Source organism: Rousettus aegyptiacus, unplaced genomic scaffold (genome assembly GCF_014176215.1).
Source record: "Rousettus aegyptiacus isolate mRouAeg1 unplaced genomic scaffold, mRouAeg1.p scaffold_m13_p_2, whole genome shotgun sequence".
Lineage (NCBI taxonomy): Eukaryota > Metazoa > Chordata > Mammalia > Chiroptera > Pteropodidae > Rousettus > Rousettus aegyptiacus.
Window position 1 is genome coordinate 83315869 of NW_023416295.1, and position 17331 is coordinate 83333199.

Here is a 17331-nt window from a genome sequence, read left to right on the forward strand (position 1 = left end):
GTGCTAGGCTACTCTAGCACAAGGAAATAAAAGAACCAAAGACGGTAAGGATGGAAAGAGGTATCAAGCCATGGGAACTCAGGGATGTAATAACATTTTAGATGCTGTACTCATGACAAGACTAACTGCAGGTTCCCCAGACTGCTATAGCTACAGTATACTTACTACCCTCCATCTCTGGCAAAAGTCTTCACTCCTTGGGTTTGGCAGCTAAGGTCAAGGACTTGGAGTTTGGTTGAAACTTAGAATCTCAGGAATATATTCCCACTGATACAGTAATAACAACATTTGCAGTTCTATTCTTGTATTAGTTGTATCCCTGAGAGTTTATATATACTTTTTTAATTGTCTTGAACATTACTTAGTAATTAGTCTGAAATGGTGTTTACTTTGAAATATTCTGAAAAAATATATTAGCCGAAGTGTCAAGTGAATTTTGAACCAGAATTTTATCTGTATCTTACATAATATAAATATAGTAGAGTTAAATGCCCAGTGAAGATTTGGATAGTCCTAGTGATTGTAATTGAATGAGAAATGCGCACCAGGTTTGTATCTTAGAAAATAAGAGTTTTAAAAATAGTCATAACTGCTGGTAAATTTTTATTAGTGTCTATCTACCAAGAATACAGTTTCTGTTTGTTTTCAAGTCTTAAATTAGAATAAACTTAATGCTTTTATGAAAGATATGTATGTACAATCGAACCTTTAGCATCTTTTTTTTTTTTAATTCACAATTTAAGGATTTATCTTGCTATTTTCTTTTTTTATAAGTAACTAAAATTATCCCTTTGGGATGACATTTCTATACTCTCCCTATGACATCTTTTCCAACTCCCATCTTTAAGCTAAATGATGACCCCTACTTATATGTCTCTAGCCACAGGCCTGATCCCTACTTTTTTCTTTGGTATCTATTTCCATAGTCCTGTCTAAACCACCTGATAGTAAGTCCTGGCCTTCTCTCTAAGTTATAGGTCCCTTCTTTCAGGGTGCCAGCAGTTATTTCTAACGGGGTTATGTTCCACTATGCTGCTTGGTTGTTCTTCCCAAATACGTGATGTCTCTTCATTCTATTATACTTAGTGTTTGTATTTTTTGTTTTGTTTTGCTTTAGTTTGTGTTTTTTTGTTTTTTGTTTTGGTTTCAATATGGTTTTTCTTGTTTGTTTTGGCCTAGTTATGGTATCTTTAGAACTCTCATGTTTCATGACATTGCTTAAAATGTATTATTATTTCTAATTATAATGCATGGTTTACCTAGGAAAATTATCTTCCTAGATAATTGTTTGAGTAAAGTCACAGATTGACTGCATATGACAGCTATACATTAGCTATGTAAAATGAAGTTTTATCATTTGTTATATTGAGTTAATACTTTTAGAGTATGTCTTTGAAATGTAATTGATAGCCTTTGCCCGAAATAGGAGTTTCAGAAGTCTGTGCTGACATCCTTGATTACTTTTATAGACTATATATTTTAGATAGGAAGGTAGGCTGGGGATTGGGGAGGGAACAGTTATGGGGGTTACTGGGAGAGCACATAATTAGTTTGTAGAAGCTTCCCAGACCAACCTAACCTGAACAGCAGTCATGCATATGGAGAGTCCACCACCTTCTGAGAGGTTACTTTAACAAGAAAGTTACATAAAACAGTGAGAAGGCAGATAGCCCCTGTCCCAAAATCCAATATTATATTCTCCTTACCTCTGTTACATCTTGGCCAGAGTCTTCTCTCTACACTCCATTCTCTTCACCATTTCTTTAGAATTTGGCGTAAACACCAACTCAGGACTTTATGCTTGGGCTCCCTTCCTATCTGTGTCTTCTTGCAGACTATGAATGTTTAAATAAGAGGTTATGTTCAAATACCCACTGGAGTCTGGCAAGTAACACTGGGTGGGATTTATGTTGACTGGAATGCCCACGGCCCATTTAGAGGCAGCAGCTACCACTTGGTTTTATTCAGTATTGACAACTTGTAATGCAGGTCCATTCTTTCCAGACCTTCCACATTTTTCATTCTGGAAATTCACGTATATGTGTAATTTTTTAAATGTCATCAGTTAACTCACATTTTACAAAAACAATAAATGGGTCAGTGTTGGCCAAAGTTGTCCTACAAGCCATGAATTTGTAATCATTGTTATAGGGCAATGATTTCTAACGAGAAGCTCCACTTCTGGAGCTTTTTTTGAATGTATTTGCCTAATCTCTAACATTATAAATTCAGATTCAACAGTTTCAGCAAAATGTCCCATAATTTCAGCACTATCCATCTCTTGTAACTGAGCATTGCCACTGTTATGCCCATACCCACCAGCGTAGGCTCACTTAGATATTGCACTGCAGATCAGGTTTGTGTTTGTCCTTGTCGTGTATTTTGTCACTATATTTACACTATTAGCTTGACCAAGAATAAACAGAGTTGCCCTGATTCTGTTCCTATCTGATCTCAACCTTATACTCTTCTCTACAGACCTTTAGTTTTGAGGCTAAATGCTTACTGGGTGTGACAGCTGTATGTAAAACTAGAAAAACAAGTTTCTAGTCACCTTACATTTAACCTTAAGTAAGGGATGAGACTTACCGATTGATATAAGTGGAGTCCAGGGGCTTCTGATTATTATAAAGTCTTAGAGGCTTTTAATCAGCTGGTTTTTAGAAACGTCACATCTGTGTGGCTCTGCCAGGGGATGTCCATCTTCTTTTCTCCAAATCCCTTGCAGCAGGGCATGGTTGAGGTACAGGTCTGTATTCTAATCTGTGGGAACATTTTCTTTAGCAGCAGCACTTGAATATATTGAACTTAAAGGCTTGGGTTCTTGGCAATTGAAACTAGAAGAATAAAAATTAGTATGTTTAGGACCTGGAAACTCTGGGCATCAAGGTAGACCTCAAAGAAGCTTTTGCCAAAAAGGAGGGGTTTTGTCTCCGATGCAGTCTTAAAGACTTATGAGAATTTAGAGCATTTAGAAGCCCTACCAGAGTATCTTGAAAAAATTCAGAAGGACTATATTTTCATTAGGAGAAACCTCTATAGAGGACCATAGTGTTAACACCATCCATTAATCCTGGCTGACTTCCTTGGCACTAATCAGATTTTTAGCTTCTCTTCCAAGGGAGATCACATGTATCTAAAGGACCACTCTGGTGGTAATCGTTGAAATAGCTATCTTGAGCTAAATTATGCTGTGGTAGCAAATTATCTTAACTTAGAGTGACTTACAACAAAGGTTCGTTTTTTTTTTTTTTTCATTATGTGTACATCATGGGTCCACTGTGGCACGACTCCATGTCATGTTCATTCCAGGACCCCGACTGTCAGCAGCCTCTGTTTTGGGACATGACTAATCTCATGGCTGAGGAAAAAGAGAAATATAATGCATCACAAACTGTTTCTTAAAGCTTTCTTTTTAAAGTGACACGTACCGCTTTTGCTCCTATATCATTGGCCAGAGCGAGTCACAGGGCCAAGCCTAATGTCAAACAGGGAGGGGTAGAGATAATTTTTGAACAATAATATAATCAAATACAATTCCACTTTCCCAAGACTGTACAGGTTATATCTTACTCATTGGTCATCAGTCAACAAAAAAGCAGAAACTAGGTAAATTTCGTGCTTGAGTACCACAGCAGTAGCCAGGGAGCTTGACACAGCAGCTGTCAACTTTTTATCTGTCCTTAGGGAATGGACAGTAAATCTTTTCTTTCCCCCAAAGGACCTCCTGCCTTCTCAGAGAAAAATAGCCCCAGTGATGGTCAATGCTCCTATCAAGAACCATTTTCCCCTTGCCTATTATCCTTAACTCCACACCTTGGATGCATGCTTCCTAGGGTACAAATTGAAGCACTAGTTCCCCCTTCTGTCCTTTGTGAAAAATTCACAAGTAATGTTAGTAACATAGACTTGTTTTTAAAAGCTAGTTTTTACCTTTTTAAGCTTTCTCTGTTATACCTAGTTCTTTTTATCAATCTCCGCTGTCATAGATTATGTCCTCTAATCTTAATTGGATTGTTGCTTCCTCACCTTAAATCATACTCTGACAATGTTTCATCCAGTTTTGTCTTTTCAGTGATCTTAGCATTCTTACCCAGATTCTAATCCTTGTCACAGCATTGAGTTCATTACTTTCATGAACCGTGTTTTATTTCTAGATAAAGTGGGCCAGTCACTTAGCTTCTCTAGACTATAACAAATGCTTTATCTATGGAATAGCTTAACTTTTAATTCTTATTTCTCTTTGCCTGCTTTATTCCCTGGCTACCCATATGACTGCTCTGAAAACCTTTTTAAAAAGGTTTTGGGAAGGTTTGTGCATTGTTGTACTAGATTAATAAATATCTTCACAGGAATACCCTTAAGATATATTTTATTATATGTAGAATTATTTACATATTTGATAAAGTAGGAAATTAGATTTGCTACTTAAATTTCAAAGTTAAGAAATATTTTCTTAAACAATGGCACTTGCAAATAAATATGATATCTAAAACTTGTCTCTTACCAGATATTGTAAATATCTGAGTTGCTTAACCCTTTTAAAATAACAATTCTGTGAGACAGCTTCCAAACTATTTATTCATTTTCATTTTTCCTATCTAGATCACAAGAGACCCCCGGAGATGGGCAGCCTCCAGCTTTACCACCCAAACAATCGAAGAAAAACAGTTGGAACCAAATTCATTATTCTCAGCAAGATCTGGAAAACCATATTAATGAACCATTTGATGTTCCATCTTCACCTGAAAAGTCTACTGTAAGTAGCATCAAATATTCTCGCATTTCTTTGAAATTTTTAAACCATAAATGATATTTCTTTTGTACCGCGGCATGTTTTATCTATAAACTATATTACTGTGCTTTCTCCTTTCATCATATATTTGCTCATGAATTATGCCACAATGTAATCCAATTATGGAATTTTCTTTTATTATCATTTATAAAATGTTCATTGCTCTAGAAGTTAATTCTTATCAAATTTATGTTGATTTTAATCTTGCAAAACACATTTTTAAACAAATGCTAATAATCCATTAAATACCCTTAACTTTTTATATAATTCACTCTACCTTTTAAAATTGAGTACAGGTCCTTGGAGTATATGATCACTCTCTGTTCTACCAAATATACATATGAATTATATTGGTACTTTTGCCTTAAAGAACATGCTTTTATACCACAATAAATAGTAAATTGTTAGAATACCCTGATTTACGAATTTTTATTGCTTTCTCAGGTGGATGTAAATAAATCAAGTGAGATTGTCAATAAATTATAAAAATACACTGTGTTCATGAAGAAATATAAGGATAGACAAAATATGGATGTGTTTTGGGAAACTTAAAGACATCAGGGAATAAAATAAGATGCAGGCAATGGAGACTCCCAGGGGTTATTGGCTGTACCAGAAGTTTCTGATGGCCATTGCACTTATAGACCTCTCATTCTTTCCCCTGTAGCCCTCCCACATTATGTAAAGTTGAAAGACAACCACTCTGTTCTCCCACACTATTACTTCACCACCACAGACACATCAAAAAGAGCAGAATCCTTACCAAAAATGGGAATTTTAGTGCTATTTGTGGTGACTTACTTTTTTTTTTTTTTATCATTTATTCATTTATTAGTTCATATATATTGAGGTCTTTCTGTCTGCTAAGGTACTTTGGTGGGTAGTGGAAATACAAAGACAAGACATGACCCCTGCTGTTAAATAATCTACAGTCCAGTTTATTTTTCATTCATGCAAAAATTACTTACTGAGTACCAGGCACATGCCATGCATTATTATAGGCTTTGGCGATATAACGGAATAAAATAGAAAGAAAAAAACAAAAAAACCTCTGCCTTCAAGGAACCTACTTTCTGGAGATAAGAGTGAGACAAATAGTAAACAAGGTAAATAATTTAAATATATAGCATATTAGATAGTATAAATATTAGGGAGAAATATGAAGTAGAAAGAGACTAAGGAATTTCAAAAGTAGAGTGTCATACTTTTATATTGTATGAGCCAGGGATGAACTTAGTGATAAGCCGTGTAGGTAAGCTGATAGAAATAGCAGGTACAAAGATATGACTGATAAGGTCAAGGAACACCAAGGGAGTCATTTTGGCTAAAGCAAAATAAGCAAATGAAGAGACAAGGTACATTAGAGAGCCAGATCCTAAAAGCCTTGTTTTATAAAGATTTTGTATTTTAACCCTGAGCGAACTAGGAAGCATATGGACATACATATCTGAAGAGAGAAGTAATGTGATGTCAATTAAGTTTTAACATCATTCTGGCTTGTTTTATTGAAAATAGACTGAAAGCGGGGTAGCAAAAATAGTTGTTATGAGGTATTGAAGTATTCCAAGCAAGCTTTACTGATCGTTACCATGTTGGTGGCTGCAGAAGGAATAAGACATGACTATATTCTGGGTATATTTTAGAGTACAGCTAATGTAGTATGCTGGTAGATTGGATGCAGAGTAGTAGAGAAAGAGGAATCAAGGTTAACAGCAAGATTTTTGCCCTGAACAACTAGAAGAATGAAGTTGTCATTTACTGAGATGTGAAAGGCTGAAGGTAGAGCAGTTATGGGTAGAGTTATCAAGAGCTCATTTTAAGACACATTAAGTTTGAGATATCTATTAGAAATCCATTTAGATATTGGATTCTGGAATTGAAGGGAATGGTCCAAGCTAGAATTATGATATTGAGAGTTTATGGCATATAGACAGTATTTAAAAACACGAGAGAGTAAGAAATCACCAAGGAAGTGTGGTGTGTATAGGTATCTAAATAAGAGATTCTAGAAATGAGTCTTTGGTCCTCCAAATTGTAAACATGAGGAGGATAAAAGAAGCAGCAAAGGAAACTTAGAAGATGTAGGCAGAAAGGTAGTCAACTGGCTGACGAGAAGAAAGCCATGGAGAGTGTAAATGCTACTACTGAAAAGATGGAGACTGATAATCGAACACTGGAGCGCTGTGAAAATCTTTTGTAACCTTAATTGAAACAGTTTTGGTGGAATGTTGGGGATGAAAACCTATCTCTAGGAGGATGGGATTAGAGGAAACAAAGACAGTAAATGTGGACGACTCTTAAGAAGTTTGGCAGCAGGAGGTAGGAGTGAAATAGGGCAGTAGCTGGATGGGGAAGTGGAATCCAGAGAGACTTGTTTTTGTTTTGTTTTGTTTTGTTTTGTTTTGTTTTGTTTTGTTTTGTTTTGTTTTAATGGAAGAAAGAAGATTATTTCCCAGAGGATCGGGAAAATGGATAATGCAGAAGATAGAGAATTGTTGTAGCAATATTCTTGAGTATGGAAGAAGGGATGGGATCTAGAGCAAACAAGTAGGAAGATAATTTGAAGGCAATATAAGTTCTATAATTAGAAATGATTATAGGGAGTTCAAAAATATATAAAAATAACTAACACTGCTCTGGAGTTAAGAAAATACTTCCTAGAAATGATCATCTCTGACCTGTGTCTTGAGGGATAAGCTAGCCAGATACTTACCCTCAAGGAGCAGGCATAATACATGGTAAGTGAAAGAAGCCAGTAACAAATGTCATATATTGTATGATTTCATAAATGTGAAATGTTCAGAATAGTCAAATCTATAGAGATGGAAAATAGGTTAGTGATTGAAAAGGACTTAGAGAATGGGGCATGACTGCCAATGGATACAGGGTTTCTTTTGGCGGTGATGAAAATGTTCTAAACTTAAATAGAAGTGATGTCTGTGACTATAGTAAAAATTATTGAATTATACACTTTGAAGTGTATAGCGTGTGAATTATATCTCATTAGAGCTGTTTTTAGAAAGCAGAGGGAGTAACATGAATTCATGTAACACTTATGAGCACTTGCTACGTGCAAAACTTTGTGCCTTCTAAGGATATCGTGATTAATGAATTAAAATTAATTGATAAAGCTCCTGTTCCATGCATTTACAATCTAGCATAAAGTGGCAGAGAAACCTGAGAGAATGTATCTAGTTGGAGTAACTGCAGGTTATTAGTGAAAATTTACTTTTCTGAAGTACCATTTTAATTTATTTATGATTCTTTATGTACTATAGATATCAACATACAAGAAAAGCATTTTTCATGTATATGTGAAGGATCAATTATAAATGAAGAAAATTACAAGTTATTTATTTTTGTCTTTTTAAGCCTAATGGTGGTATTCCACATGATAATCTTGTTCTAATCAGAATGAAACCTGATGAAAATGGGAGATTTGGATTCAATGTGAAGGTAATCTGAAATTTATATTATACTCAGTTTTTAAATTAAGATGTTTCTGTTTTGCTATTTATGACTAATAGTTGATTTACTCTTTTTAAGGGAGGATATGATCAGAAGATGCCTGTGATTGTGTCCCGAGTAGCACCAGGAACACCTGTGAGTTTTCTAAATCTTGCATGTAAATCTTATTTTCAAGAATATGTACTTATTTTTATTAGTCTACGTAGAGGGGAAAAAAATGATTTCTTTTAATTTGTTAAGTATCATATGTTGTTGGCCGAATACATTAAATTGCTGGGAAGTTGGTTTTTATTTATTCCCTATCTATAAGAGTTTTTAAACTCCTTGCTTTTACAAAGAAGTTATTATGACTTTCAGTGCTTCTAAAGTGTTAATATATTCTATCACAGTAACCCCTTTAAGACAGCAAAATGTAGACAGAAGTATATTTTTCATTTATTTTGCTATTTTGTTTGCTTGTTTTTTTCATTTAGAATTGTTTGCCTATGTTCTCTTTGCCTACTTTATGTTTTAAAAATTTCACTTTAAATAGAAATAGTACCAGTGATTTTTTTTTTCCTACAAGGATAATTTCTAAACTTTTTTATTATGAACATTGTAAACAAACGTAGAGAAAACATTTTAGTTACCCCTTATGGTGAATCCCCTATACCCATCATTCAGCTTCAGCACTCATGAACTTCATGCTCATCATAAGGACAATTCTTGATTAATTATGGGTACATTATCTTTATTGCTCTTATATGTAGCAAATCTTGCTTTTAAATTTACATTTATGTTATTGCCTTCTTTTCCTAAATGGTCTCCTGGGGGGCTCTTTATTCAGCACCCTTTATCATTTAACTATCTCCCTGCCCTAGGAAAGGTATGAACTAACAACCTGAGAGGAGGCCAATCATGCCTTTTCAGGTGCTTTGTAGAAACCTCAAAGTTGGTTTGAAGATCACAATCAAGATTGATTATAGATATCATAATATATTGTTTCGGTTCCGGTTTTTAAGGACTTTGTTGGTTACAAATTACAGGGTACTTATTCATGAAATACCCTGGTTTAAGCATAAATATAAAGTTTATCATAGAATTATAGAGTATCTCACAAAACCTAAGGAATGTAGTCAGTCCTCTAGAAAGAATTTTTAAAATCATCATTCACTCTCTATTTTTTATCTCTAGTTCTTTTTATGTGAATGTTCCATTCTTCTGTCTCACTACAAACCAATTTGTACACTGAGCCTTATAGTCAAGCCACTGCAATAAAATAGTCTAAATAAAAACAGTGTATTTAATAGCAGCTTCCAGTCAAGTCCTATAACATCACCACCACTACACACACACACCCTACCTCCAAATATGATTATGACTCCTTAACCTCTACTAAATAGAAATTGTACAGCTACCACTCCCACTCCTCACCCATGTGGTCGGATATGATTGCTAGTAACTTCCTTATTTACGTATTACCAGCTCGGCAACCCAGAGTGAATAAACCTGTCCAAATTACAGATTCTTGGGAAGTAAACCAATTATAGGTTCAGTCTGGATCAAATGTCTTCTTTCAAACAAATCTTGTAGTCAGAGGGGACAAGAACAGGAATAGGATGCATGAAACGATTCTTTACTATGCATATGAAAGATGGGGACAAAGATGAGGGAAATAGTCCAAAATTATTTAGTGTATATTTAATAGGAAATATGTGTGTGCCTGGAACAGCAAATGAGGAGATAAAAGACTGCTAAATTCTCTTCTATCAAGTAGAAAGCTAAATAATGTCTAAAATAGAAAAATAAAGAAAAACGAAATGGGGATGTTATGTAGAGATACTGAGGTAAATACAAAAGATAGCTGAAATGTTGAAAAAAGTTGCCTCTAGAGAGAGGAAAATAGTAGTGAAGAACACAAGAAATGGTTTCTTAAAACTCTGACAGCCCTAGTCAGTTCTTTAAACTGCGTGATGTATAACTTTGGTAAAAACAAAAATTTTACCTAAAACTTTTTTTAATTAAATATATATCTTTTGACCTAACAATTTCAGTTTTAGGAATGGCCTCTAATGAAATAGTCGGACTAGGGAACAAAAGGTACACAAGAGGAGATTTGTTGTCTTCTTGTTTATAACAGTTAAAAATGGGGGGGGGGATGAAAATGTACATCATTAGAGTTTGTGAAATTATATGTTGCTGTGCAGCTATTGAAATGATGAATGATGTAGCTCTATATTAGTGTGGAAATATATTCATAAGATGACATTATGAAAGGTGCACATTACAATTCCACATATATGTTTGACCCAGTTTTTTAAAATTTGAGTTATATGCATTGAAAGGCCTGGAATCATGCTTAAAATGTTAACAGTGTTCCATCTCGGTAGTGGAATTACTGGTATTTATTACTTCTGTATTCCTTTTTTAATTATTTGAATTATGACAATGAGTATCTATAGCTCTTATAATTAGAAAAGATAATAAATTTTTTTGTTACACTAGTTGTAATAGTCAAGGAATGATACCAAAGCAATATTGATTTTTCTGAGCAGTCACTGTGGATAGATTTCAATTAAGTCAAGGATGTTTAAGAAACATTCTGTAGACAGGCTCATTTCTAGACATAATTCTATGACTCTATATTTTCTTTTTGGGTATAAAAATTATTGGTAATTTTTTCCTTTCTGCCACATAGAACAGTGTTCCAAAAATATTGACTAAATTTAGAACAAATTAAAACAAAGAAATTTTTCATTTTTATATTATCTTCCTAATTTAGAAATTATCACAGTCTTCCTGTTGGAAACCTCATTTTAAGTGATTGGGGAGAACAGACAGGGTGTTAAATATTTTATTGTCTTTTTTTCATATTGGATGCCTTCCGAAGTGGATAAAATAATTCCCAATTAAAGTCATGTTTTTGTTCCTATCTGCTCATCTTTGAGCTAATAGCTGTTGCTCCAACAAAATTAGTTTTAATATACAATTTATCTAGACTTTCCAGATCATAGTAAAATGCAAAGAAAGAATTATAAACATGCCTGACAAAAGCAAATTAATCATGAGAGAATTCCCTTCATTGACAATGGATAAAATAAAGTCTGCATGTTTCAGCATATTAGTTAATATACTCCCCTGTGAGCCTCAATCTCTAAACTGGAAATACCAGTGGATGTATGCAGGATACAATTAAAGATTCGTAATAATCTTCTACATAACATGTATACCACCTCTTCTTTTCCACCAACTACTAGGTGAGAGAATAACTCTTTGCAGTGACCACTATATTTCTCCCAATACCATTAATCTCCCAATTCACTACTCTTTGGGTACCTCAAAGACATTTACAGAAATTTGGGACCAAATTGGTACACAAAAACATCACCTTACTAGTGCACAGAGAGGGTATATGAATATTATCTGTTCCACTACAAGAAGTAGAGAAAGAAGCAACTAGAGAAAATGGTCATTACCTTACATTTTAATTCTCCAGATTTTAACAGTTTGCATAATGGTCTCATTATTATCTTCACAGCTCTGTGAAATAATTAGAGCAGATATCGGCTCCATTTTCAGAGTGTCAGGAGTCTAAGATCACACATTTCATAAGCAGTAGAGGAAGAAGAACATGGCTCTTAGACCTGTGTTCTTTCCACTAATGATAATACCACGTTGGATTTTATTGTTTTTATTGGCTGTTTTATAGTGCATTTGAGTCATCATATTTTCATTTCTTCAAGCTTTTGCCACAGGAAGTTCCTTTAGTTTTTTCCTGTAAGATCCAACTCCATCATTTCCTTCTCTGTCTGACCTATAATCCTTCAGACTTGACTCTTGTGTTCTTGAACCGTGCTGTCCATCTTTCTATTTCTCTCTTTAATTACTTGTTTGTTTGCTCAATAAAATACAAGTAGTCCTCACTTTTTGCACAGTAGTGCAGAACTGTAAAAATGACCATTCAAAAATGATTAAACTGCAAAGTCACCTTGATAATCAGTGGAGGAAATTATGATTGTTTCCATAATTTAAATTTATCAAAATGTTAACATCTCTCTTGCTTTCTCTTATAAGTGTATTAAAAAAGAGAAGTTAAAAAATGATGAAACTAATACTGATTTAGCATCCTGTAAGTCTAAACATTAGAAACATTGAGAATTTAAATGTTTTATTTCTTTGTGAAAACTTATCATAAGTAGTTTAAACAGTGCTTGTGTCCTTCTCATTGTATAACTTAAAATACTGTGTGAGCATTCTTTCTTGCCATGGCAAATTGTCATAATCCTTTCTAAGTTTGAATCTACTTCCAGCAATTTGTACTCTACATTTTCATTGTTGTGAAATATCTCCAAGAATTTTTTTAATGAGAAGTTTTTTGCCAGCATCACTTCCTCGTGGACATCTTCATCTTTCTGATTACAGCAACTTTCATCATTTATGTTAAGTTCACCTTCACTAAATCCCTTTCGCTGTATATAAAGTCTCTCAAAACAGTAGTACGGTACATTTCCATCATCAGCTATTTCTTTTATAACTCCATTTACATTCAGTTTGAATATCGCTTCCAGCAATATCAGTTTTTGTTTCTTTGCTGCATTTTAAATTTTTTCGACAATTCCCTCTTTATATTATCCATTTTTACGTGGGTTTATCAATGGAAGACAAGGAAACAACACAAGTACGTACTTTGTTGTCTCTACATGACCTGAATAACAGATGCACAGCGACAAATCACCAACAGACTTTGAAAGAAATGATGTGACTGATCACTGATCATGATTGTGTGTCCATTATTTATGTGGTGACTTTTGGACTGATGAACTAGCATCAATTATTCTCAATTAATATATCACGGTAACTGAAATTTGTACCATGTTGTTGGGAGAGGGATGTTATTTAACAAGATTGTGGTAACTGAAATTTGTACATATTTTGACAGTGCAAAGCAAGGGCTGACTGTATCGAGTCACCTCAAAATTACTTGTCTTACCTGTACGTCTATGCATATAATAGGGTATCAGGGGAAAAGTGGTTGAATGAAGAAGGAAAACAATGTAGTATCTTCCTGGGAAAGCTATATGTCTACATCTCTTTTTTTTAATAGAAGAATAAATGAATAAATACTTTTTTTAAAATTAACTTTATTGGGGTAACATTGGTTAATACAGTTATATAATTTTCAGGTGTACTTTACAATTTGACATCTAGATATTCTATTGTGTAATTACTCCCCAAAGTCCAATTTCCTTCAACTAACATATATTTGATCCTCATTACACCCCCCTATATTTGACTCCCTGTACTCCATCTATCTCTCCCCTCCTTCCCCACCCTCTAGTCTCTGGTAACTAGTAGTCCATTGTCCATGTCCCTGAGTCTCTGTTTCTTCGTCCTGTTCATTTGTTGCTTTTAAGTTTATATCTCACATATAAGTGATACCATGTGATTTTCGACTTTTACTGTTTGGCTTATCTCACTTAGAATGATTATCTCGAGGTCCATCCAGGTTGTTGAAAATGGTAGTATTTTATCTCTTCTTATGGATGAGTAATATTCCATTGTATTTATGTACCACAGCTTCTTTAGCCAATCATCTATCGTAGGACACTTTGGTTGTTTCCATATCCAGGCCATTGTGAATAGTGCTGCTATGAACATAGGTGTGCAAATAACTTTTCCAATACGAGTTTTCAAGTCTTTAGGGTAAATACCCAGTAGAGGAATTGCTGGATCATATGGCAGATCAATTCTTAGTTTTTTGAGGAACCTCCATACTGTTTTCCATAGCGTCTGTACCAATTTGGAGTCCTACCAGCAGTGAATGAGGGTTGCTTTTTCTCCACATCCTCTCCAACAATTGTTATTACTTGTTCTGTTGATTACAGCCATTCTAACAGGTGTGAGATGGTATCTCATTGTGGTTTTGAATTGCATTTCCCTAATAGCTAGCGAAGTTGAGCTCTTTTCATCTGTTTGTTGGCCATTTGTATGTCCTCTGGGGAGAATTGTCTGTTCAGGTCCTCTGCCCATTTTTTATTGGATCATTTTTTTGCTGTTATTGAGTTGTATGAGTTCTTCGTATATTTTGGATATCAGGTCCTTATCAGAGGTGTTGCTTGTTGACAATTTCTTTTGTTGAGCAGAAGCTTTTTTAGTTTGATGTAGTCTCATTTATTTTAGCTTTTACTTCCCTTGCCTTCAAGGTCAAATTCATAAAATCCTCTTTAAGTCCATCCTTGAGTTTCATTCCTGTATTTTCTTCTATGTATTTTATTGTTTCAGGTCTTATATTCAGGTCCTTAATTCATTTTGAGTTCATTTTGGTGTGTGGTAATAGACAAAAGTCTAGTTTCATTCTTTTGCAGGTGGCTTTCCAGGTTTCCCAGAACTATTTATTGAAAAGGGTTTCCTTTCTCCACTGTATGTTTTTGATTCTTTTGTTGAAAATGATATGCCCATATAAATATAGCTTTACTTCTGGACTCTCGATTCTGTTCCACTGGTCCGTGTGTCTGTTTTCCTGACAATACAATGCCATTTTGATTACTGTTCCTTTGTAGTATAATTTGAAGTCAGGCAGAGTGATGCCTTCAGCCTCATTCTTTTTTCTCAGAATGGTTTTGGCAATTCGGGATCTTTTCTGCTTCCACACAAATCTGTTGATTTTTTGTTCTATTTCTTTAAAAAATATCGATGGGATTTCAATGGGGATTGCATTAAATCTGTATAATGCTTTAGATAATATGGTCATTTTAACTGTTAATTCTTCCAATCTAAGAACACGGAACATCTTTCCATTTCTTTGTGTCTTCTTCAATTTCTTTTAATAGGTTCTTGTTTTCATATAGGTCCTTCACATGTTTTCTTAAATTTATTCTTAGGTATTTTATTATTTGTATTGCAATTGCAAGAGGAATTATCTTTTCCACTTTTTCTAACACTTCATTATTAGATAAATAGGAACACTATGGATTTTTGAACATTGATTTTTATATCCACACTTTACTGTGTTTGGTTATTGTTTCTAGTAGTGTTCTTGTGGAGTCTTTAGGGTTTTCTATATAGAGAATCATGTCATCCACAAATAGTGACAGTTTGACTTCCTCATTTTCTATTTAGATGCTTTTTATATCTCTTTCTTGCCTGATTGCACTCACTAGGACCTCCAATGTTATATTGAATAACAGTGGCGATAGTGAACACCCTTGCCTTGTTCCTGATCTTAGAGGGAAGGTTTTTAGTTTTTCACCATTAAGTATAATGTTGGCTGATAGTTTGTCATAGATGGTCTTTTTTATATTAAGGTGCTTTCCTTCTGTACCAATTTTGTGAAGTGTTTTGATCATAAATGGATGCTGTATCTTGTCGAAGGCTTTCTCTGCATCTATTGAGAGGATCGTATGATTCTTATTTTTTAATCGTTTATGTGGTGTATCACATTAATCAATTTTCGAATGTTGAACCATCCTTGTTCCCCTGGGATGAAGCCCACGTGATTGGGATCTTATTTAGGATCTTTGCATGTGTGTTCATGAGAGATATTGGTCTGTAATTTTCTTTTTTTGTGTTATTTTTACCAGGTTTTGGTATGAGGATAGTATTAGCCTCATAAAATGAGTTAGGAAGTAGTCTCTCCTCTTTGATTTTTTGGAAGAGTTTGAGGAGAATAGGTATTAAATCTTCTTTAAATGTTTGGTGGAATTCACTGTTGAAGCCATCTAGTCCTGGACTTTTACTTTTTGATGATTGTTGCAATTTCCATACTGCTGATCGGTCTATTTAGATCTTCTTGATTCAGTCTAGGAAAATTGTATTTTTCTGAGTACTGGTCCATTTCTTCTAGGTTATTAAATTTGGTGTTATATAATTTTCTTCATAGTATTCTTGCATGTTTCTTTGTATTCCTGCGATGTCCGTCGTAATTTCCCCTCTTTCATTCCCGATTTTGTTTATTTGTGTCCTTTCTCTTTTTTCTTTAGTGAGGCTAGCAGGGGTTTGTCAATTTTATTCATTTTCTCAAAGAACCAGATCCTTGTTGTATTTGTGTTTTCTATTTTTTTTTTCTGTTTCCAATTTCATTTATTTCTGCTCTAATTTTGATTATTTCTTTCCTTCTGCTGACTTGAGGCTTCATTTGTTCTTCCTTTTATATTTTTTTAAGATGAAGCATTAGGTTGTTTATTTGGGCTCATTCTTGTTTTTGGAGGTAGGCCTTTAATGATATGAACTTTCTTCTTATGAATGCTTTTGCCGTGTCCCAAAAGTTTTGATATGTTGTGCTATTATTATCATTCGTTCTGTGTATCTTTTGATCTCTCTTTTTATTTCTTCCCTGACCCAGTTATTCTTCAGTAGCATCTTGTTTAATCTTCATGTATTTATGGTCCCTCCTGATTTCCTTTTGCAGTTGATCTCCATTTTCAAAGCATTGTGATCAGAGAATATGGTTGGAATGATTTCAACCCTCTTACATTTGTTGAAGCTGTCTCTGTGTCCCAGTATGTAGTCAATCCTTGAGAATATTCCATAAGCACTAGAGAAGAATTTATAAGAAGCTGTTTTGGGATGGAAGGTTCTGTAAATGTCATTTATGTCCAGTTGGTCAGATGTGTTATTTAAAGATGTTATTTTCTTATTGATTTTCTGTTTGGATGATCTGTCCATATCCAACAGTGGGGTACTTAAGTCCCCTACTACAATAGTGTTTTGGTCTATTTTTCCCTTTAGTTCTGTTAGTAATTGCTTTACATATTCCGGGGCTTCCTGATTGGGAGCATAGATATTAATAAGTGTTATGTTTTCTTGGTGCATGATTCCCTTTATCATTATGAAGTGGCCCTCAGTATCTTTCTTTTACCTTTTTTATTTTGAAGTCTGCTTCATCTCATACTAGTACTGCTACGCCCTCTTTTCTCTGAATGCCATTTGCTTGAAATATCATTTTCCACCCTTTCACTTTGAATCTCTATTTGTCTTTGGAGCTGCAATGTGTCTCCTGGAGGCAGCATATGGTTGGGTTTTGTTTTTGATCCATTCTGCAACTCTGTGCCTTTTTATTGATGAGTTCAGTTCATTTACATTTAAGGTGA

At 34.3% G+C, this 17331-nt stretch overlaps 1 protein-coding gene across 5 annotated transcripts in view; it reads left to right on the forward strand.

Annotated features, from left to right (window-relative positions):
• The window catches only part of PTPN4 (protein tyrosine phosphatase non-receptor type 4), a 175770-nt gene that overhangs the window by 129255 nt on the left and 29184 nt on the right, over positions 1 to 17331 (forward strand). For all 5 annotated transcript variants that reach the window (XM_016127566.2, XM_016127565.2, XM_016127567.2 and 2 more), the window contains 3 exons: positions 4606 to 4759; positions 8168 to 8251; positions 8342 to 8398. In XM_016127566.2, coding sequence (XP_015983052.1) covers positions 4606 to 4759; positions 8168 to 8251; positions 8342 to 8398 — 295 coding nt within the window. The remainder of the gene's footprint in view (positions 1 to 4605; positions 4760 to 8167; positions 8252 to 8341; positions 8399 to 17331) is intronic.